General features: G+C 52.7%; 1 protein-coding gene across 4 annotated transcripts in view; it reads left to right on the forward strand.

Moving 5' to 3' along the window:
- LOC147640033 (uncharacterized) overlaps window positions 1–19,533 on the forward strand; it is an 86,569-nt gene that overhangs the window by 48,573 nt on the left and 18,463 nt on the right. For 2 of the 4 annotated variants that reach the window (XM_086776454.1, XM_086776444.1), the window contains 8 exons: window positions 17,061–17,142; window positions 17,382–17,476; window positions 17,570–17,641; window positions 17,764–17,843; window positions 17,962–18,058; window positions 18,168–18,215; window positions 18,390–18,458; window positions 18,573–18,737. In XM_086776454.1, coding sequence (XP_086632580.1) covers window positions 17,061–17,142; window positions 17,382–17,476; window positions 17,570–17,641; window positions 17,764–17,843; window positions 17,962–18,058; window positions 18,168–18,215; window positions 18,390–18,458; window positions 18,573–18,737 — 708 coding nt within the window. Of the gene's footprint in view, window positions 1–17,060; window positions 17,143–17,381; window positions 17,477–17,569; window positions 17,642–17,763; window positions 17,844–17,961; window positions 18,059–18,167; window positions 18,216–18,389; window positions 18,459–18,566; window positions 18,738–19,533 lie in introns of all 4 variants that reach the window. The other 2 variants (XM_086776447.1, XM_086776437.1) reach the window with 1 other exon arrangement.

Genomic DNA, 19,533 nt, shown 5'->3' on the forward strand with positions numbered 1-19,533 from the left:
GCCTTATGCATCACCTTTTGGTCCTAAAATGATGCCAGTCACAGTCACAGGGGATGTCCCAATGGACAAACATGGAGGAAAACAGGTTGAGATGCACGCACATGCATCAAAGTCTCGTGACTTCAAAGCCGGAGACAAATCTGTGAAGTTTGACACATATCATGGGAAATATGATGCATCAAAGGCACTTGCTTTTATTGCATAGTTTGATATTGCTTTCGTAAGTTCAGCCCTCAAGACTATGGACTCTTCTTCCTGCGTCTTCTCTTTGCCATGGGACGGTTGTTCCACATATTCATGTTCCCTATTGTGCACCACACGAGTTTGCTCATCTTGTAAAGCATTGGAAGCATGCATTTCATTGTCCCTGCCTCTTGTGTTAGCATCTCCAACATTCATTGTATGGCTGTCCATAATGTTCTAAGTGTAGAGATGGCTAGTGTTCACAGTGATCGTCTCTCACGATAGAAGTGAAAGAGAACCGTATGCTGTGATACCAATGTAACTTGGTTAAACACAATGCTAATCAATACACTTAAATATACTAAGATTTGATGGACACTTGCTCAAATACAAGAAGTAAATTGCTGAATTGGCAAGAGACACACAATGAGCCGGAACGGCCGACCCCTCCCTCAAATAAAGTATATTGATCTTGGGAGAATCAAGTATATAGTGTCATAATTGATGTACACAAATCTTTACTTATTTGTGGACTGAAGAACACACATACACAAACGATCGCAATATAACACTGCGATCCCTTATCTGCTGGCTCGCTGAAGCTCACGCTCCTCCCTCTTGCTCGCGCTGCTGCCTGCATGCCCTTCCCCCCTTCCCACCCACGCGCCTGCTCCCCCCCCCCCCCCCCGCCTGCCCTCGCGTATGTTCCCCCTCCCCCGCCTGGTTTGCTTGCGCGCCCCAGCGCTGCAGCGCTCGCCGCCGCCCCCCTGCTCCTCTCCTTCGCACCCCCCCTCCCTTCTTCAGCGCCCCGCCCCTCCTCAACCAGCCGTCGCCCTCTTTTCCCCCCCACCCCCCCCCCCTCCCTTTTTTCACGCTGCTTCCCCCTCCCCCCCCCCCACACAATGAGCCGGAATGGCCGACCCCCCTCAAATAAAGTATATTGATCTTGGGAGAATCAAGTATATAGTGTCATAATTGATGTACACAAATCTTTACTTATTTGTGGACTGAAGAACACACATACACAAACAGACAGAGGATAGTGCTCGCTGCTCGCTGAAGCTCCCGCCATCACCCTGCGCACGCTGTTCGCTGCTCGCCTGCCCTCCATTGCGCCCCTCCTCCTTCCCCCGCCTGCCTGCCTTCGCTTCTGCGCCCCCCCCCCTCGCCATTGCCCCCCCCCCCCTCTTCGCTGCTGCGCCCCCCCCCCCTCCTCGCCTGCTCGCCCCACGCCCCCCCCCGTCTAGCCTCTCCGCCTGCTCGCATCCCCCCTGCCTAGCCTCTTCACCTATCTTCAGCAGCGCCCCGCCCCCCCCCTTCCTTGCGCGTTGCTGCCCGCCCCCCTTTTTTTCTTTTCGCGTTGCGCCCCTACTCGCCTGCTCGCCCCCCCCGCCTAGCCTCTCCGCCTGCTGGCCCCCGCCCGCCTAGCCTCTTCGCCTTTCTTCAGCAGCGCCCCGCCCCCCCCTGGTTTTTTCCTTCGTCTTTTCGCCCACTCCCCCCCCCCCCTCCTTCGCGCTGTTTTCCACCCCCAGGGGGTTTTGTGTTTTTTCCCTTTTCCTCCGGTCTTCCGCCTCTTTGTGTGCAGCAGCCCGTTTCTTGCAGGTTTTCCGCTTTCGCCTCGCCTTCGCCTGAGCTTCAGACTCTGATGGAGACTCCTCCCGCCTCGTCTCAGAGGGACTCATCCGCAGCCCCCTCGCCCGCCCCCGAGGTCATCCCCATCAGGCTTTCTCTTTCGCCGGAAGAGGAAGCGAGCCTCACCGCAGAGGTGGAACGCCTCCAGGCTCATTCCACCATCTGCCGTATAGTCGGCACTCGCCCCAGCAGAGGGGAGATCAGGGATCTTCTTCAGGCCCGCCTTCTTGCAGATGTGGGCAAGATCCTGGATGTACAGCTCCTGGGCCGGGGCCATTATCAGATCGAGTTCGAGGCCGCCCAGAGCGTTGCCAAGGTCCTTGCCATGAGTCCTCTGGACATCAAGGGTGCTCGGGCTTTCTTCAGACCTTGGCAGCATGGTTTTGACCCAGCAGCGGCGGAGCAGGGAGAGCGCCTCTTCCATATTACAGTTTGTTTCCCTGGTCTCCGCCGGGAGTATCTTCCGCTCCTCCCCAGGCTCGGAGCATTGGTGGGCTCGGTTCTTGAGACGGGCCCCTCAGCAGCTTCAGTGGTGGCCAGAGCAGCGGGGCTACCTTCGGTCAGAGTGTTGGTGTCTGACATCTCCTCCCTTCCTAAGGTCATTCAGCTACCTAGGATAGGGGGGGGTGGATAGATCAGAGAGTGGAGTTCTCGGGGCTCCCGAACCAGTGCTTCATTTGCAGGCAGGTCGGTCATCTGGCCAAGGCCTGCCCTCGCAGGAGACCTCGACCCTCACCACAGCAGCAGGCTACTGATGGCCCGCCCACAGATTCGGCTCGGCAGGCTGCCTCAGGGACACCTGCTCAGGCCTCAGAGACCTCGGAGTGGCAGCCTGGACAGGGGCGCCGCCGAGGGAGACAGCCACAGCAGCACGCACAGAGACCGCTGCAGCAGCAGCCACAGTCTCAGCCTCACTGGGTTCCCGTGAGGAACAGCTTTGCTCCCCTTCAGGAGGAGACCCCTGCAGCGACTGAGGACCAGGAGATGCCAGCTCCTCCTTCTTCACCCCCCCCACCCCCGTCCCCTCCCACCGCCTCGTCTCCACCTTCGCCTCCTCCCGCCTCCGCTCCGGTTTCGGCAGCGGCTCCCTCTCCACCTCCCTCGCCTCCCCCTCCTCCCCCTCCGCCCGCCTCACCTTCCCGGGAGACCCTGGCAGTTCCCTGGCGCTCACCTGCAGTCCGGAGAGCGCTGAGCACTGACCTCGCTCGAGCATCACAGAGGAGACCTATGCCGATTAGGGCCTCACGGATTTCATCTATCCGCAGTCGGCTGAGTCGCCTAGGCATTAGACAGCGCTCGGAGGCCTTTGATTATACCTTTACTCGGCTTTTTGGAGCAGAGGGCCCCCATGAGCCAGCACCCATTCGAGTTCACGTAGTGATACCTCCGGCCCGCGGGGAGGAGGCACTAGACTCAGCGGTGGCCTTCTCGTTCCCTCTATGTGGACCTTGTGATTGGGAGTGGACTCTAGAGCTCGCTCTCAGCACTTTGAAGACTCAAGCAGTTGAGTTTTCTCACCACATGAGCGATCTGGAGGTGACTGATGTGATAGGCCGACTTTGGGAGTTGGCTCATTTTTTCTTGGATCCCGGGAGTGTGGATACCTCAGGGATTCGGCATTTGGTCGTGCGCATAGTGGCAGACTTGGCGCGGGACCCTGGATATGTGAGTATACACGAGGTTTCTCTGTCAGAGCAGGAGGCAGTCGCCATGGGCCACAGCCACTGGCGCCTCATCCGGGACTCTTGCAGCACACCGGGTGGGCAGATTCGCAGCCGTTCGGATGGGGACTACTCTCCATCCAAGCCGCTTGCGAAGGCCCGCCGTACGGCTGAGACAGCATCCACCTCAGCAGGGCATCCATGAGGATCATCTCATGGAATGTACAGGGCCTTGGCGGAGCACACTTTATACGCTATCGAGGTTGCTTGAGGCAGGAGCTTCAGAGATGCCTGGTTGGTGGCAGCATTGACATTTTGATGATGCAGGAGCACCACTTGGGTGAGAGCAGGATCCGGAGATATGGTTCGGTGATGCCTGGTAGATGGGACACTTTTTGGTCTGCAGGGTTTGGTCCTTTGGGTGGACAGGGAGGAGTATGCATGGTTATTGCAGATGTATGGCGGCAGGCCATTGTGGATCGAGGGATCATTGTGCCTGGTAGAGCACAGTATGTCATTCTGAGGATGCGTGATGAGCTATTGGGTGTGCTCAACATCTATGCGCCCAATCATGCTAGTGCCAGAGCAGAGTTTTGGACTCAGGTTACTGATGCATTGCCAGAGGCCGCACATTGGTGTGTTGGGGGAGACTTCAACATGCTTGAGGACCCGGCAGATAGGGTGGGAGGCAGTCATGTTACAGTGCACGGCACGGAGCTTGCAGCTTGGGACCGGTTTTGTATGTCACTGAGGATCACTGATGCATGGCAGCATGGGGCTTTCTCCCGGTCTCAGGACAGTCTTAGTTTCTCTCGGTCGGATCGCCGGCAGGGAGGGACTAATCTATCTCGGATTGATCGCTTTTATGTGGGCGATTGGTTAGGGGAGCGAGGGGGCTCCGTCGGCATTCTTGCTGGCACCTCATTTTCAGATCATGCGCCAGTTATATTGACATTGGAGGAGGGGACACGGGAGCCCAGCTTGCAGTTGACGATCCCAGAGAGGGTACTTGTTGCAGATCCCAGTCTCGCTGAGGACATTGAGAGGATCTGGCATGATAGTCAGTGCTCTGACCAGGATGCAGCGGGCCAGTGTGCCCAGGGACTCATTGATCTTAGCTCTTTTCTACACGCCGCAGCTTTGACACGACTGGGAGAGATTCGCGAGCGGGAGCAACGGCTGAGACGCAGCCTTGCTTCGCTACAGCGCCTTCAGGAGCAGCAGCCTGCATGTGAGTGGGTGGCGTCCCAGCTGAGCCAGGCACGCCAGGAGGTTAGAGAGGTAGAGGAGCAGAGACATGAGTTTTACTATCGTCGTCAGGCCTCTCAGTGGACGCAGCTTGGTGATAGAGTGACTGGGGAGTTTTTTGAGATCACTGGACCCCGTCATGCGCGAGCAGGAGTTCGCCAGCTTGGTAGACCGGATGGATCGATAGCTACTGAGCTCGGGGAGATCAAAGCCATTGCCACTGCTTTTTATAGTGACTTGCTTTCAGCGGAGCCAGCCACTGAGGATCGAGATGTGTGCAGACAGACTGTGTGGGCGCATGTGCAGAGGAGGGTCACAGACCATATGCGCACAGTTCTAGGTGCGCCTCTGTCAGAGATTGAGCTTGCCGAGGCCTTGAGGGTCCTGCCGCGACATAGTTGCCCAGGGGAGGACGGACTGACGCCGGCCTTTTTTATGCGCTATTGGGACCTTTTGGGGCCAGGCCTCCGCAGGGGCTTTCAGCATGTTTTGGACACTGGGGTGATGCCGCAGAGCTTTTCAGAGGGCTTGATCTATCTTATCCCCAAGGGGGAGGGAGTATCGGATGACATTCGGCATTGGAGGCCTATTACGATCCTCAATACTGTCTACAAGGTCTTAGCAAAGGCCTTGAGTTTGAGGATCCAGCCCTTCCTGGGGGAGTTGATTCATGCTACTCAGACAGGATTTGTCAAGGAGCGCAGTATCCTTGACAACATCTTTACTTTCTGGGAGGCGACGGCCCGAGCTAGGTTTCTTGGCGAGGACTTGGTCGTGATGCTTCTCGATTTTGAGAAGGCATACGATAGAGTTGATTGGGGATTCTTAGAGGGCACTATGCTACGCCTGGGCTTTGAGCCAGGATGGATCAGAGGGGTGGCAGCTTTGTATTCCACAGCTCGCAGCCAGGTGCTGATTGCAGGAGGTCGGGGGCCGAGTTTTGAGCTGACCAGATCAGTCCGTCAGGGGTGTCCTCTCGCCCCTTTCCTTTTTCTCTTCTTTGCGGAGGCTATGAGTATGTATTTGACGGCAGAGGAGGTTGGTTTGAGAGGACTCCAGCTCCCAGTCCGGGGGGAGGATTTGCTTGATGCTGAGTTTGCAGACGACACGGGCTTATTTTTGCATGGCCAAGAGGCGAATCTTATTCGGGCAGAGCAGTCGCTCCAGGTTTTTAGTACAGCTTCGGGAGCATTGATCAATTGGCGCAAGACAGTGGCCTTTTGGATCAGTAGTGCTCCCACTCCGGCATGGAGCCCGGACCCCGGTTTTAGATGGATTCCTCCAGGCACAGCAGTGCGGTATTTGGGATGCTAGATTGGCCTGGATTTGTCACCTGAGCAGCAGATTGCCCCGCTTCTTCTGAGCATTCGGAAGAAGCTATTGTATTGGAGTACAGCTAGACTATCCTTGGCTGGGAGGGTGGTGGTGGCAAATCAGGTGCTGTTAGCGACTATGTGGTACATTACGTCTTGCTGGATTTTCTCGAGCTCTTGCATCAGCCAGGTACAGAGGCTGATCAGGAACTTTCTGTGGTCTGGGCGGGACGGTCAGCCAGCTCGGGTAAAGGTTGCATGGGCAGTTATTACACTTCCGCTGGCACAGGGCGGTTTGGGCATTATAGATCTAGTCGATCAGAGTAGAGCCTTATTGGGGAAGCTTATTGTTCGGGGGTTGCTTCCAGGCGCTGAGCCTTGGAAAGAGCTCCTCTTGCAGCGACTGCAGGCCCGGGCGCCTCCTGCAGGGGGTACTTGGGCACCAGAGATTCCCTGGATCTTCATAGAGATGAGGAGGACAGGCCTCAGTAGAGGATGGGAGGACAGATTTGCTTTGAGTATCCTGAGAGCTTGGGAGCTGCTGAGACCGGGGCTTTCTCAGCGGCCTCCTTCTTGTGTTGAGGAGCGGGCCAGGCAGCCGCTCATCTGGAGCCCAGCGGTTCGTACAGAGCAGGGTCATATGCTGGGTTCTCGGCCTCGTCTAGCCTGGGGACCTTTAGCGGCAGGCCCAGCTCGTAGTTTTGGAGACTGGCAGGCTTTCTGCAGTCTACCAGAGGAGACCCAGGTGGAGAGGCTGAGTCACTTCAGAGGGGGGTTGATTATGAGGGATGATATTCAGGAGGCACTTACAGAGGAGTGGCTCACGCCTCTCGAGCCAGTGGCCCCACGGTGGATGGGTGCCTTTACACAGTTGGAGATCCTGATTGCTGTCAGAGCTAGCACTGAGGATGGCAGATGCCTCTATTATGAGATACAGGATGAGGGCAGACTCCAGAGAGTGGAGGTGGAGTCGCCTTTGGTTGCAGAGTGCACTTTTCAGAGGATTCGGGTAGTGGCTGCCGCTTCTCGGAAGTGGCATATTGACCCCGACCCTGCTGACGTGCTCCCGGATTGGCGCATATGGGCATATGCAGCGCACCCCTTGGCCCGGCTACAGTGGGACCCCGGGGAGTACGAGTGGCATGATCCTTATGCATCCCTTGAGGCCACAGAGATCACCTTTTTCCAGTATACTGTTCGGCTGGGACGGCATATTTTGACGGCGAGGAGGACGGTTTCTCCAGCGGCAGCGGGGCATTGGCGATTGCAGGGACTATCACAGGAGTTCCTGGAGGATTTCTGGGCTCGGCTCTGGGCTAGTCGACAGGCCCGCAGGATCTCGGCTTTTCAGTGGCTGGTCGCCCACAGGGGCTCAGCGGTTGGCACTTGGCTTGTTTACAGCGGTCTTCCGGCGGCCTGCGTCCGATGCGGCCACCCTATGGAGACACAGAGACATTGCCTTTGGGACTGCCCTCAGGCACAGCAGATTTGGCTGCGGATGCTGCGTATTCTGGCCCCCCTCTCTCCAGAGGGTATGTTTACGTGGGGTGCCGCTGCTTGGTCGACTTCATCAGGGCTTGCTATGGGCTATGAGATGGAGCAGGGCAGTCAGGCCATCAGATTTATTAGGGGCCAGCCTCGCCTGGTTCCGGCACCGGATTTCTCGTCCGCCAGCTGGACACAGGAGAGGGATTTACGATGGGAGCTCCTCAGCAGCCTCACCATCTGGTTCACCTGGAGGGCCCGGTGCTTTACGGCCTTTGAGGGGAGATTAGAGCCACCAGCAGAGACTGTTCGGGGGATTTGGCAGGAGTTGATCCACACCCTGCGTGGACAGTACGACCGCATCCGGGGAGACTCGGATCAGGCGATCTTACGGCGCCAGGCCTTTCATACCACTTGGCGCTGCGGCCCGTTCTACACCCTACACACGGGATCCCCCCGTTGGCACTACAGGCCACCTGTTTGGCTCTTCCCCCCCCCTATTGTATGATTTAGCCGCTCAGTTCTTTAGATTGATGCTTGTATTTTGCAGCACCTAGGGAGAGTCTCCCGGGCTGCCATGATGTATTCACTGCTCTTCTCTCTGTTAGGAGCAGGAGAGTTCTCTATTGTAGCCCTACGGGCGGTTTTTTACATAACTAATGAAAGGATCTTTTCTCGGAAAAAAAAAAAAAAACACACATACACAAACGACCGCAATATAACACTGCGATCCCTTATCTGTTGGCTCGTTGAAGCTCACGCTCCTCCCTCCTGCTCGCGCTGCTGCCTGCACGCCCTCCCCCCCTTCCCGCCCACGCGCTGCCCCCCCCCCGGCCTGCCCTCGCGTATGTTCCCCCTCCCCCGCTTGGTTTGCTTGCGCGCCCCAGCGCTGAAGCACCCGCCCCCCCCCCCTCCCCCCCTGTGCTCCTCTCCTTCGCGCCCCCCCTCCCTTCTTCAGCGCCCTGCCCCCCCCTCAGCCAGCCGTCACCCTCTCCCCCCCCCCCCCTTGGGGTCTTTTTTTGTCTTCATCGCCTTACCTCCCCCTGCTCTTCTTTCTGTTTTTTCCATCCCCTGGGTTTTTTTTACCTTCCGCCTTCCCCCCTCCGCCCTTTGTGTGCAGCTCGGTTCTTGCAGGACTCTCCGCATTCGCTCCGCCTTCGACATAGCTTCAGACTCTGATGGAGGCTCCTCTCGCCCCACCTCAGAGGGACTCTCCCGCAGCCCCCTCGCCCGCCCCCTGAGGATACCCCCATCAGGCTTTCTCTTTCGCCAGAAGACGAAGCGAGCCTCGCCGTAGAGGTGGAACGCCTCCAGGCACATTCCACCATCTGTCGTATAGTCGGCACTTGCCCCAGCAGAGGGGAGATCCGGGATCTTCTCCAGGCCCTCCTTGCAGATGTGGGCAAGATCCTGGACGTTCAGCCACTGGGCCGTGGACACTACCAGATCGAGTTCGAGACAGCCCAAACCGTGGCCAAGGTCCTAGCCATGAGTCCCCTTGACATCAGGGGCGCTCGGGCATTCTTCAGACCTTGGCAGCATGGCTTTGACCCAGCAGCGGCCGAGCAGGGAGAGCGCCTTTTCCGTGTTACAGTTTGCTTCCCTGGACTCCGCCGTGAGTACCTTCCGCTCCTTTCTAGGCTAGGAGCATTGGTAGGTTCGGTGCTTGAGATTGGCCCCACAGCACCTTCAGTGGTGGCCAGAGCAGCTGGGCTACCTTCGATCAGAGTTTTGGTTCCGGACATCTCCTCCCTTTCGAAGGTCATTCAGCTACCTAGGATAGGGGGGGGATGGATTGATCAGAGAGTGGAGTTTTCGGGGCTCCTGAACCAGTGCTTTATCTGCAGGCAGGTCGGCCACTTGGCCAAGGCCTGCCCTCGCAGGAGACCCTGACCTTCACCGCAGCAGCAGCAGGCCCCCGATGGCCCGCCCACAAATGCGGCGCGGCAGCCAGCCTCCGGGACACCTGCGCAGCCCACAGAGACCTCGGAGTGGCAGCCTGGACAGGGGTGCCGTCGAGGGAGACAGCCCCAGCAGCACGCCCAGAGATCGATGCAGCAGCAGCCACAGTCTCAGCATCACTGGGTTCCTGTGAGGAACAGCTTTGCTCCCCTACAGGAGGAGACCCCAACGCCGACTGAGGACCAGGAGATGCCAGCACCCCCTCCTTTGCCCCCACCCCCCCCTCTCGCCTCGCTTCCACCTTCGCCGCCTCCCGTCCCCGCTCCGGTTTTGGCAGCGGCTCCTTCTCCACCCCCTTCTCCCCCCCCTTCTCCCCCCCCGCTCGCCTCAGCTCCCCGGGAGGCCCTGGCAGTTCCCTGGCGCTCACCTGGAGTTCGGCGGACACTGAGCACCGACCTTACTCGGGCACCGCAGAGGAGACTTACCATGCCGATTCGGGCTTCACGGATATCCTCTATCCGCAGTCGTTTAGATGGATTCCTCCTGGCACAGCAGTGCGGTATTTGGGATGCCAGATTGGACTAGATTTGTCACCTGAGCAGCAGATTGCCCCGCTTCTTCTGAGCATTCGGAAGAAGCTTTTGTATTGGAGTACAGCTCGGCTATCCTTGGCTGGGAGGGTAGTGGTGGCAAATCAGGTGCTTTTAGCGACCATGTGGTACATCACGTCTTGCTGGATCTTCTCGAGCTCTTGCATCAGCCAGGTACAGAGGCTGATCAGGAACTTTCTTTGGTCTGAGCGGGATGGTCAGCCAGCCCGAGCTAAGGTCGCTTGGGCAGTTATTACACTTCCGCTGGCCCAGGGGGGCTTGGGCATTATAGATCCAGTTGATCAGAGTAGAGCCTTATTGGGGAAGCTTATTGTTCGGGGGCTGCTTCCAGGCGCTGAGCCTTGGAAAGAGCTTCTTTTGCAGCGGCTGCAAGCTCGGGCTCCCCCAGCAGGGGGTACTTGGGCACCAGAGATATGATGGATCTTCATAGAGATGAGGAGGACAGGCCTACTATAGAGTTGCAAGATGAGGTTAGTCAATATCTGGATGCACAGTATATGTTTTGCATCAGAGGCAAGTTGGCGCTTATACTAGTATGATCTACATGATGAAAAGCAAGATATACAAAGGTCAGTAGAGGATGGGAGGACAGATTTGCCTTGAGCATCCTGCGAGCTTGGGAGTTGCTGAGACCGGGACTCTCTCAGAGACCTCCTTCTTGTGATGAGGAGCGGGCCAGACAGCCGCTCATTTGGAGCCCAGCGGTTCGCACAGAGCAGGGTCATATGCTGGGTTCTCGGCCTCGTCTAGCCTGGGGACCATTGGCGGCAGGCCCAACACGTAGTTTTGGAGACTGGCAGGCCTTCTGCAGTCTCCCAGAGGAGATCCAGGTGGAGAGGCTGAGTCACTTCAGAGGGGGGCTGATTATGAGGGATGACATTCAAGAGGCACTCACAGAGGAGTGGTTCACGCCTCTCGAGCCAGTGGCCCCACGGTGGATGGGAGCCTTTACACAGTTGGAGATCCTGATTGCTGTAAGAGCTTGCACTGAGGATGGTAGATGCCTCTACTATGAGATCCAGGATGAGGGCAGACTTCAGAGAGTGGAGGTGGAGTCGCCTTTGGTTGCAGAGTATATTTTTCAGAGGATACGGGTAGTGGCCACCGCTTCTCGGAAGTGGCATATTGACCTAGATCCTGTAGATGTGGACTTTGATTGGCGCATATGGGCATATGCAGCGCGCCCCTTGGCCCGGCTCCAGTGGGACCCTGGCGAGTACGAGTGGCATGATCCTTATGCATCTTTCCTTTTTCCAGTATACTGTTCGGTTGGGGCGACATATTTTGACGGCGAGGAGGATGGTCTCTCCAGCTGCATTGGAGCATTGGCGGCTATAGGGACTCTCACAGGAGTTCCTGGAGGATTTTTGGACCAGGCTCTGGGCTAGTCGACAGGCACACAGGATCTCGACTTTCCGATGGCTAGTTGCCCACAGGGGCTCTGCAGTTGGCACCTGGCTTGTCTACAGCGGGCTTCCGGCGGCCTGCGTCCGATGCGGCCACCCTAGGGAGACACAGAGACATCGCCTATGGGATTGTCCTCAGGCGCAGCAGATTTGGCTGCGGATGCTGCGCATTCTGGCCCCCCTCTCTCCAGAGGGTATGTATACGTGGGGTGCCGCTGCTTGGTCGACTTCGTCAGGGCCTGCTATGGGCTATGAGACGGAGCAGGACAGCCAGGCCATCAGATTCATTAGGGGCCAGCCTCGCCTGGTTCCTTCACTGGATTTCTCGTCCGCCGGCTGGACACAGGAGAGGGATCTACGATGGGAGCTCCTCAGTAGCCTCACCATCTGGTTCACCTGGAGAGCCCGGTGTTTCAGGGCCTTTGAGGGGAGACTGGAGCCACCAGCAGAGACTGTTCGGGGGATTTGGCAGGAGTTGATCCACACCCTGCGAGGACAGTATGACCGCATCCGGGGCGGATGAGGCGATCTTGCGGCGCCAGGCCTTTCACACCACTTCGCGCAGCGGCCCCTTCTATACCCTACATGCGGGTTCCCCTCGCTGGCACTACAGGCCACCTGTTTGGCTTTCCCCCCCTCCTATTGTATGATATAGCCCCTCAGTTCTTTGTACTGATATTTGTACTTTTCTGCACCTAGGGAGAGTCTCCCTAGCTACCTTGCTTGGATCTCTGCTCTATTTTCTTATGAGCAGGAGAGGATCTTTTGTAGCCCTACGGGCGTTTTTATATAACTAATGAAAGGATCTTTTCTCGAGGAAAAAAAAGAGAGTATATAGTGTCATGGGCATTTTTGACCAGATTTTCATACCAATGCATATAAATACAGTATTGCAAACAAGTGGTTGTCGATGTAGACTTGCAATCCACACTACCCTCTCAAGTGCCCATGTTCCCTACCATCTCCTCTCTATTGTTCCACCAACACGTGGTAGCAACAATCTGCAAGAGAGCACGTAGGACAAGAGAACACTACACAGGGTATGTGATCTTGTAATCCGGTTCCTCCCTCCTACTATTTGCTTCCATATTTAAGCATTAAAGCTTTCCAATTGCAAGTAGAGTCGATGACAGCGGACGTCTTCGCTCGCGATGGAAGTCCTTGGAGTGAAGAGATCTTCGATTTGTCGCATTTCTTCGCGACAAAAGTCTTCAAGAGGATGAAGGGAACCTTGGAAAAGGTTCCCCTATGGTTCAACTTGAGAAAGGAGGGCTGAAATTAAGGTTTTCAGCAAAAGACCAGAAATTACAGTAATAAAGAGAGCTGTTTTGCTGAATTTCAGTCATTGGGAGTGTGTAGGAGAGTGATTAGCATCCGGAAACACTCTTGGAAGCTTGAGAAACACCTTAGCAAGCTTGGAAATGGAGTTGGGAAGGAGAAAGTGCAGAAAATGCAGCCCAACAGCCCTCAGGAAGGAGGCGCCAATCTCTAGAGAGGAGGAGTGAGGTGGTGAGTTGTCCAGTGTAGGTGGCAGGCGTGTAGGTGGCAGGTGTGTTGGTGGCAGGCAGGTGCTTTGTGGAGCAAGCTAGAGTGGACACATGGTTGGTTACTCCCTTTGTACAAAGGGGATAAGGTCTGGGCGGTGGACATTGGGCTATGTCCACCTCGGGACATCAGTGTGTGAACACCGAGCTGGTCATAATAGTGAGTTTTGGTCGTCCAAAACTTAATGAAGTGTGTACACACTCACTTATAAATTAGTGCTAACTCCTAAGGCTAGGTTTATGACTAATACTTACCACCTGTCACATGCCATATAACCATGTCAGCAGGCAGTTTCACACGCACGGTTCGCGGGCAGACGTCCCCTTACCCGGAACTACACATTGGTCAAGCAAGCATGAAAACAGCATGCAATGTCAATTGCAAGCACATAAAGATGCTATGTAATGCAGCATTGGTATGGACAATTCCCGTTCATGAGACTATACCAAAATAGACGTGCTCCAGGCAAGTATACGAGGTACCAGACCCAATGGAACACCAATCTACCAAGCATTTCCGGGCATGTATACGAGGCACAAGTCCCAACGGAAAGCCAAGTCCACAGTATCACATGAGTGGCATCAATCCCCGGCATAAACAACTGCCATGGACACCAGTCCAATGTACGTACATGATAAGAAAGCACGGGTGGACCAATTGGGTGGCCAAATGGTGACAGCATATGACCACAAAGGATCGGATGTTGTATGCGGTCTGTGTTGTCTCCGAATTGACTATCTGGGCCACCTTGGTCGGATCAAGTCCGATGCCCTGAGCACTGATTATGTATCCAAGGTAGTGAACCTCAAACAGATAACTTTTGCTCATTGACGTAGAGCTCGTTGCTTTCCAGCTATTTCAAGACTTTCTCCACAGCAATGTCATGTTGGTCACCCATGGCTGAAAACACCAGTATGTCGTTCAAAAATATGAACACACACTTTTCAATTAAGTCCCTGAAAATCTGCATCATCATGCGGTTGAATGTGGCTGGGCTTCGTCAAGCCAAACGGCATGACCATAAGTTCATAGTGGGTCCATTCCATACAAAAGGCTATCTTGGGGATGTCCCCCTCAACAATCCTAACCTGGTGGTACCCACTCGTCAAATCCAGTTTCGAGCACACCTTGGTGCCTCTCGAGAGTATAATTTGCTGGAGGCATCGAGAACTTACTCTTGATAGTTAGCTTATTGAGTGCACGATAGTCGACACACAATCGGTACCCACTCGTCAAATCCAGTTTCGAGAACACCTTGGTGCCTCTCGAGAGTATAATTTACTGGAGGCATCGAGAACTTACTCTTGATAGTCAGCTTATTGAGTGTACGATAGTCGACACACAATCGGAAAGACCCATCTTTCTTCTGGCTAAGGATTGCACCAACCGAAGAACTGGGATCTGAAGAACTAGGGACGACCGTTGGGATCTCTATGGGAGTTGGGCTCACCACGAAAGCCGTGGAGGCTGGGGTGGCCATCTACGGAGTGGTAGTCTTCTTTGGACAATCCTTAGAAGTGTGTCCTTATGTGTGACAAAAGAAACACCTGCCCTCCTCCTTGTACCGAGTTGTCTCTTCTGCACTCAGCTTCCCACTGGCCTTTTTTGCCTAAGCTTTCTAGTCTAGAGTAAGCTGGGGCGCATTGGTCGAGTTCTTGGAGCAAGAGGCTCCCATGCTCTGTCCTAGGCAAGATCCCATCTAGTTTTGGTCTTTTCCTCCCGAGGTAGGTGCCTTGGGAGTGGATGGATTTTGTCACAAATCTTCCTCCTAGTCTGGGTAAGCGCAATGCTCCGTACTTACCTATGTTGATAGATTTAGCAAATTTGTTATGCTTATTCCATGCATGGCCAATGTGACTGCCGAAGATATTGCCCATTTGTTCATTCGGCATTTTTACCCAATTGGCGGGATTCCTAGGATCATAGTGTTAGACTGAGAAGCCAAGTTTACCAGTCATTTCTGGAGGGCATTGTTTGATAATTTTGGTACTAAACTGAATTTTTCTAGTGCATTTTACCCACCACAGACTGATGGCCACACAAAAATCTACAATTAGTTGGTCTTTGATGTGTTGAAGTGTTATGTCCACGATTAACAAGAAGTGTGAATCATATTTGGCTTTAGTTCAAGCTGTTTTGAATGATTCATTTTCTTTAGCTATTGGTAGGACTCCTTATGAAGCAGCATTTGGAAGACCATTCCAGTCGTTATTGACAAGAACCTCATCTTCCGCTTGAGGCAAACAGAATGACGGAGTCTTACCAGGAGTTTTTGGAATCAGCTAAAGACAAGTTGGCTATCAGATTATGAATCAAAGACTGAAACAGGTGGGCAAGTGATGCCCAAAGTTATCGTTCAGGAGCTTCGAACCTTTTCCTATCCAGAGAAAGATCAACGAGGTGTCAATGAAGTTGAAGCTCCCTTCGAGCTGGATTATGCACGATGTGTTTCATGTCAGTTGGCTAAAACCATATGCAGGTCCGATCCCTTCAGAAGTTAAAGACGAAGAGGAAACAAACATAGTTGACGAAGCTAAAGCGATGGTTCAGAATAGATCCTTTTGCACCGGTTCAAGCATGGTTTAAGCCGAAGACAAAGACAGTTTCTCACGAAGTTTCAAGACCGAGGGACTCACGAAGCGGTTTGGCTTGACAAAGACTTTTTCGACGACTATCCAGCTTTATTGACGGACTATTTGGAGGCTATGCAGCTTCTGTCAAGTTAAGTAGAAGGGGATGTCACGTGCATCCTGCACTTGGATGCCGATGCCACATGGACATATTTGGACAGAAGGTGCGGGATTTGGAGTGGAAACTGTTTCCATGTGAGCCCAGTCCGGGGGGACAAGTCAGCCAGGGTTCCACTCTAAGCGTCCAAGGTCAGGTGTGCATTGTCCTGTTCATGAAGTAGTGCTAGTCTGTATTGTGAGTCTCCCTTTGGAATGATGTCAGGTGACTTGAGTGTTTGGTTTCCAACTAGATGCCAGGCATCTATAGGAAAAGCATGTAGGTTGCATGTAGAAGGGGTCCAACCCTTAGGGCTACCCTAGACGAGAGTGTCAAGCTCTTGATTGGGCAAGGGGTAGGCCTTGTGCCACCCCAAGGGGCCTAAGGAGGCCCTAGGCTTTGCCCACCAGCCCAATGGAGGGCTGGGCAGGCTGTTGGCCAGCCCAAGGGGATTGGCCAGGCAGCCGACAGGCTCTAGGGGCCTTGCCCAGCAGTGCCTAGGGTTGCCCCGCAGCCTGCGCAGGCATGGACAGCAGCACACAGGGTGGCCAGAGCATGTGCAGATAGGCCAGCCCATCCAGTGTGAAATTGCCTAATTAAAAGGGCATTTAATAGCATCAGACCTGGTTGTGGGGTTTTCAGCAACTGGCGGACGTAGGAGCCAGCCGACCTGCAGATTTAGGGGTATAAATAGCCCATCCAGAATTGAGGCATAGCATCTCATTATTCACAAGGGTTGCTGCAGTACAAGGGCCACGACAGGCAAGGGGAGTGCTACAGCCAAGGTGAAGAGTGCAGGTCAAGAACCAGATTTTATTTGCAGAATTTGCATCATTCTAATAAAGCAAATACACCATTCGGGTATTCGGGACCCAATACTGTGTCCAATTCTCTCTCTCTTTCTCTCTGCACATCTCTCTCTCTCTCTCTCTCTCTCTCTCTCTCTCTCTCTCTATGTTGTGCATTATCTTTGTTGCGAACGATTGCTGAATTTCTGAGCATTGAAGTTACCGATTCTTCCACCAAGCTTCCACATGTTACACAGCATCCCCTTGATGGTCTGTTATTAGCGGGCCTGAGGGTGTTCCGAACCTTTTTGGCTGAGATTACTGCATGGGGTGCTCAGTGGAGCTTCTACATAACTAGGTTTAAACTTTAGAGTGGGTCTACTAGTGGCCCTAATGGAGTTCCCACCCTTTTAGACTTGATATGAAATGTGGTCTAGGACGACACACTACGCATCCCCTTGATGTTCTCTTATGTCTTCCACTTTTCCCTTTTTTTTTTGTTGAATTTTTATGACTTATTGCATGAGGTTGTTGATAGGCTTCTTTACTCCTTTTTCAGGTAGAGTTTTACTTCTCAGATGCCAACCTTCCCACTGATTATCATATGATGAAGTTTGTCAAGAAGGACCTGGAAGGTTTTGGTATGTTGTGATGCAATATTTGCATCGCTTAGGTTTTGTTACTGTGGTGCATAGCTTTGGGTGCTTCCATGTCGTGCAATTGGCTACTTACATTGCTTACTTTTGTCAGTGAAGGTTTTAGGCTGTCTGTCTACTTAGGTTTTCTAGGGCAAGTGTAAACAAAATAAGGAAGGATTGTGGTTATTTTGACTTTTCAGAGAAGTAAATGAAAGCACTTTTCGTCTTTGAACCATATGTAGTTCCCATTTCGGTTGTGGCAAATTTCTGGAAAGTTAAAAACCTGCTGAAGAATCATGCACTCGTGGCTGTTGCCTTGCGAAGCTCAAAACAGCTGGTATATGTTTGATTCGATACATAGGTTCTTCTGTCTTGGCATGCTGCTATGATTTTATAGTGTTGCTTAATGAAACGGTCTCATTTGTATTAGGTTGTAAGTGAAGATGGCAAGAAGGTTCGCAGGCTGCACCCTCTTCCACATGTAGACCTCGAAGAGACTCAGGTATATTTGTTTGACTGTTGAACTCATTTCAATGGGTGGGCATGATGTGTTTCTCCAAGCTTTGTAGGCATCTTTGTTTGATGTGAGTTTGGCCTTACTATCCCACTGCTGTTCCTTAACAGTCCCGAATGGTTGTTGCGGAGAATCTTCCTGTGGATCACTCAATTGAGGTCATGGAGCAGCTCTTTGGAAGTGTTGGCAAGTGGGTTTCTTCACTGTTGCGTCATTTACACAGTACTTGTGTATCCTTAAGTAGGAGGCACTCGTCACTTATTTGATGCTTATTGGATGGTTACTTGAACCATATTCCCCTTTGTTAGTGTGAAGATGGTCCGCATATGTGAACCAGAGGTAATCAATGGTGTTAATCAAGCATCTGCCAAGTTTGTGAAAGCAGACATGGTTGTCAGCAACAAGGTAAAACTTTATTTGTCTGGTTCCGAAGTCCTGGCTTGTATGAACTGCAGGAAGCTTTGTTTAGGAGGATTGATGGCTCATGAAGTGATTGTCATTGGTGGGTTTACAGCTTCATGCTTTAATAGAATACGAATCTATGCAGCAAGCAGAAAGAGCTGTAAGTGCACAGCTTTTTAAAGTATCTGCCGAGGTTTTCAGATTGTTTGTTCAGGGCTGATGAGAAGGCTCCTTTTCTGCACATCAATGATGTCCCTTTCCTGCATGGTTTAGAAGATCCCATGATCTTAAGACTACTTCTGAAGATTTGTTTTGGGTTGAATTATGTGGTCAGGTTTCTGAGCTTACTGATCAACGGAATTGGAGAAGTGGACTTCATGTCCGATTGTTGCTGAGGAGGACGGTATGGCTTCCATTATTGGTTGGAAAATCTGCATGTGCTTTGCGTGCACACATGCATGCTAGCTCTTTCTTATCTTTTAAATGATCTATGAGCTTTGAATCTTGGAAGTTTCAGAATAAACATGGTAATCAAGCACCCATTGGTTCTAAAGCTCACAAAGCGAGTGAAGGAGGTGATGGGAGTGGGGGTGAAGAAGATGCTGTTCCCTCAGCAAGTGATAGTGTGCCGGAGAAGATTGGGGAGGAGAGTCATACCATTGAAAGGCCCGATGAACTTGTGGTGAGTAAAATTGACTTTGCCTCTCTCTGCACAAATTCACCTGCATTTTCTGGCATGCTGATACATGTGCTCAGCCATAATTTGGTGTCTATGGTCCAATGCAAGAACCTATTCATTGCCATTCTCCATGGCTTATGTTTTGCAGCAAGATAGGCCTGCGTATTTAGTCGCAGTGCGATTCTTTCTTGATCGATATTTTCAAGTGACAAGGCTGATTGTAACTCCTCTTTTTTTTTTTTTTTCAATTTATGCGTGTAACATGCTAGGCGGAAGTGTGCTTATTAACGTCACTAATCAATACTTATTTAGATGCATAAAACTGAATACACAGAAATGAGATAGAGACATGCAATGTTGCCTATCACTAGAGGGTCCTATTTATCTTATGTTGAGCTCAATATATCTTATGCTGAGCTCAATGTGTACTATGTATACATTAGTTGAATGAATAGATATTTACAATGATTGTCCAGATTGGGACTTCACCTGGACACTTGCCTTACGTGTGCTATCTTCTAGTACATGTCTTCTAGTACATGCTACTAACTGTACCAATTTCTCAAGGGCTGCAAATTGCTGTGCCGAGGTTGCCATCTGATAACTTGGACTCGTGAATTGCTGATCCAAAATTGAGGCATTGCTAAACCAATGCTGAGTGCTCAGTAATGAGTATTGCTATTTATAGGCTCATAACTGTTCTAGCCGGCTAGCCATTTTCAAGCCAAAAAATTATATCATAAATTTTATGAAACATGTTCATATTGGGCAAAAATGGTGCCCAACCCTTGGGTGCTTG

This window comes from Cibotium barometz, chromosome 3 (assembly GCF_041138505.1).
Source record: "Cibotium barometz isolate CiBa-2024 chromosome 3, ASM4113850v1, whole genome shotgun sequence".
Classification (NCBI taxonomy): Eukaryota; Viridiplantae; Streptophyta; class Polypodiopsida; order Cyatheales; family Cibotiaceae; genus Cibotium; species Cibotium barometz.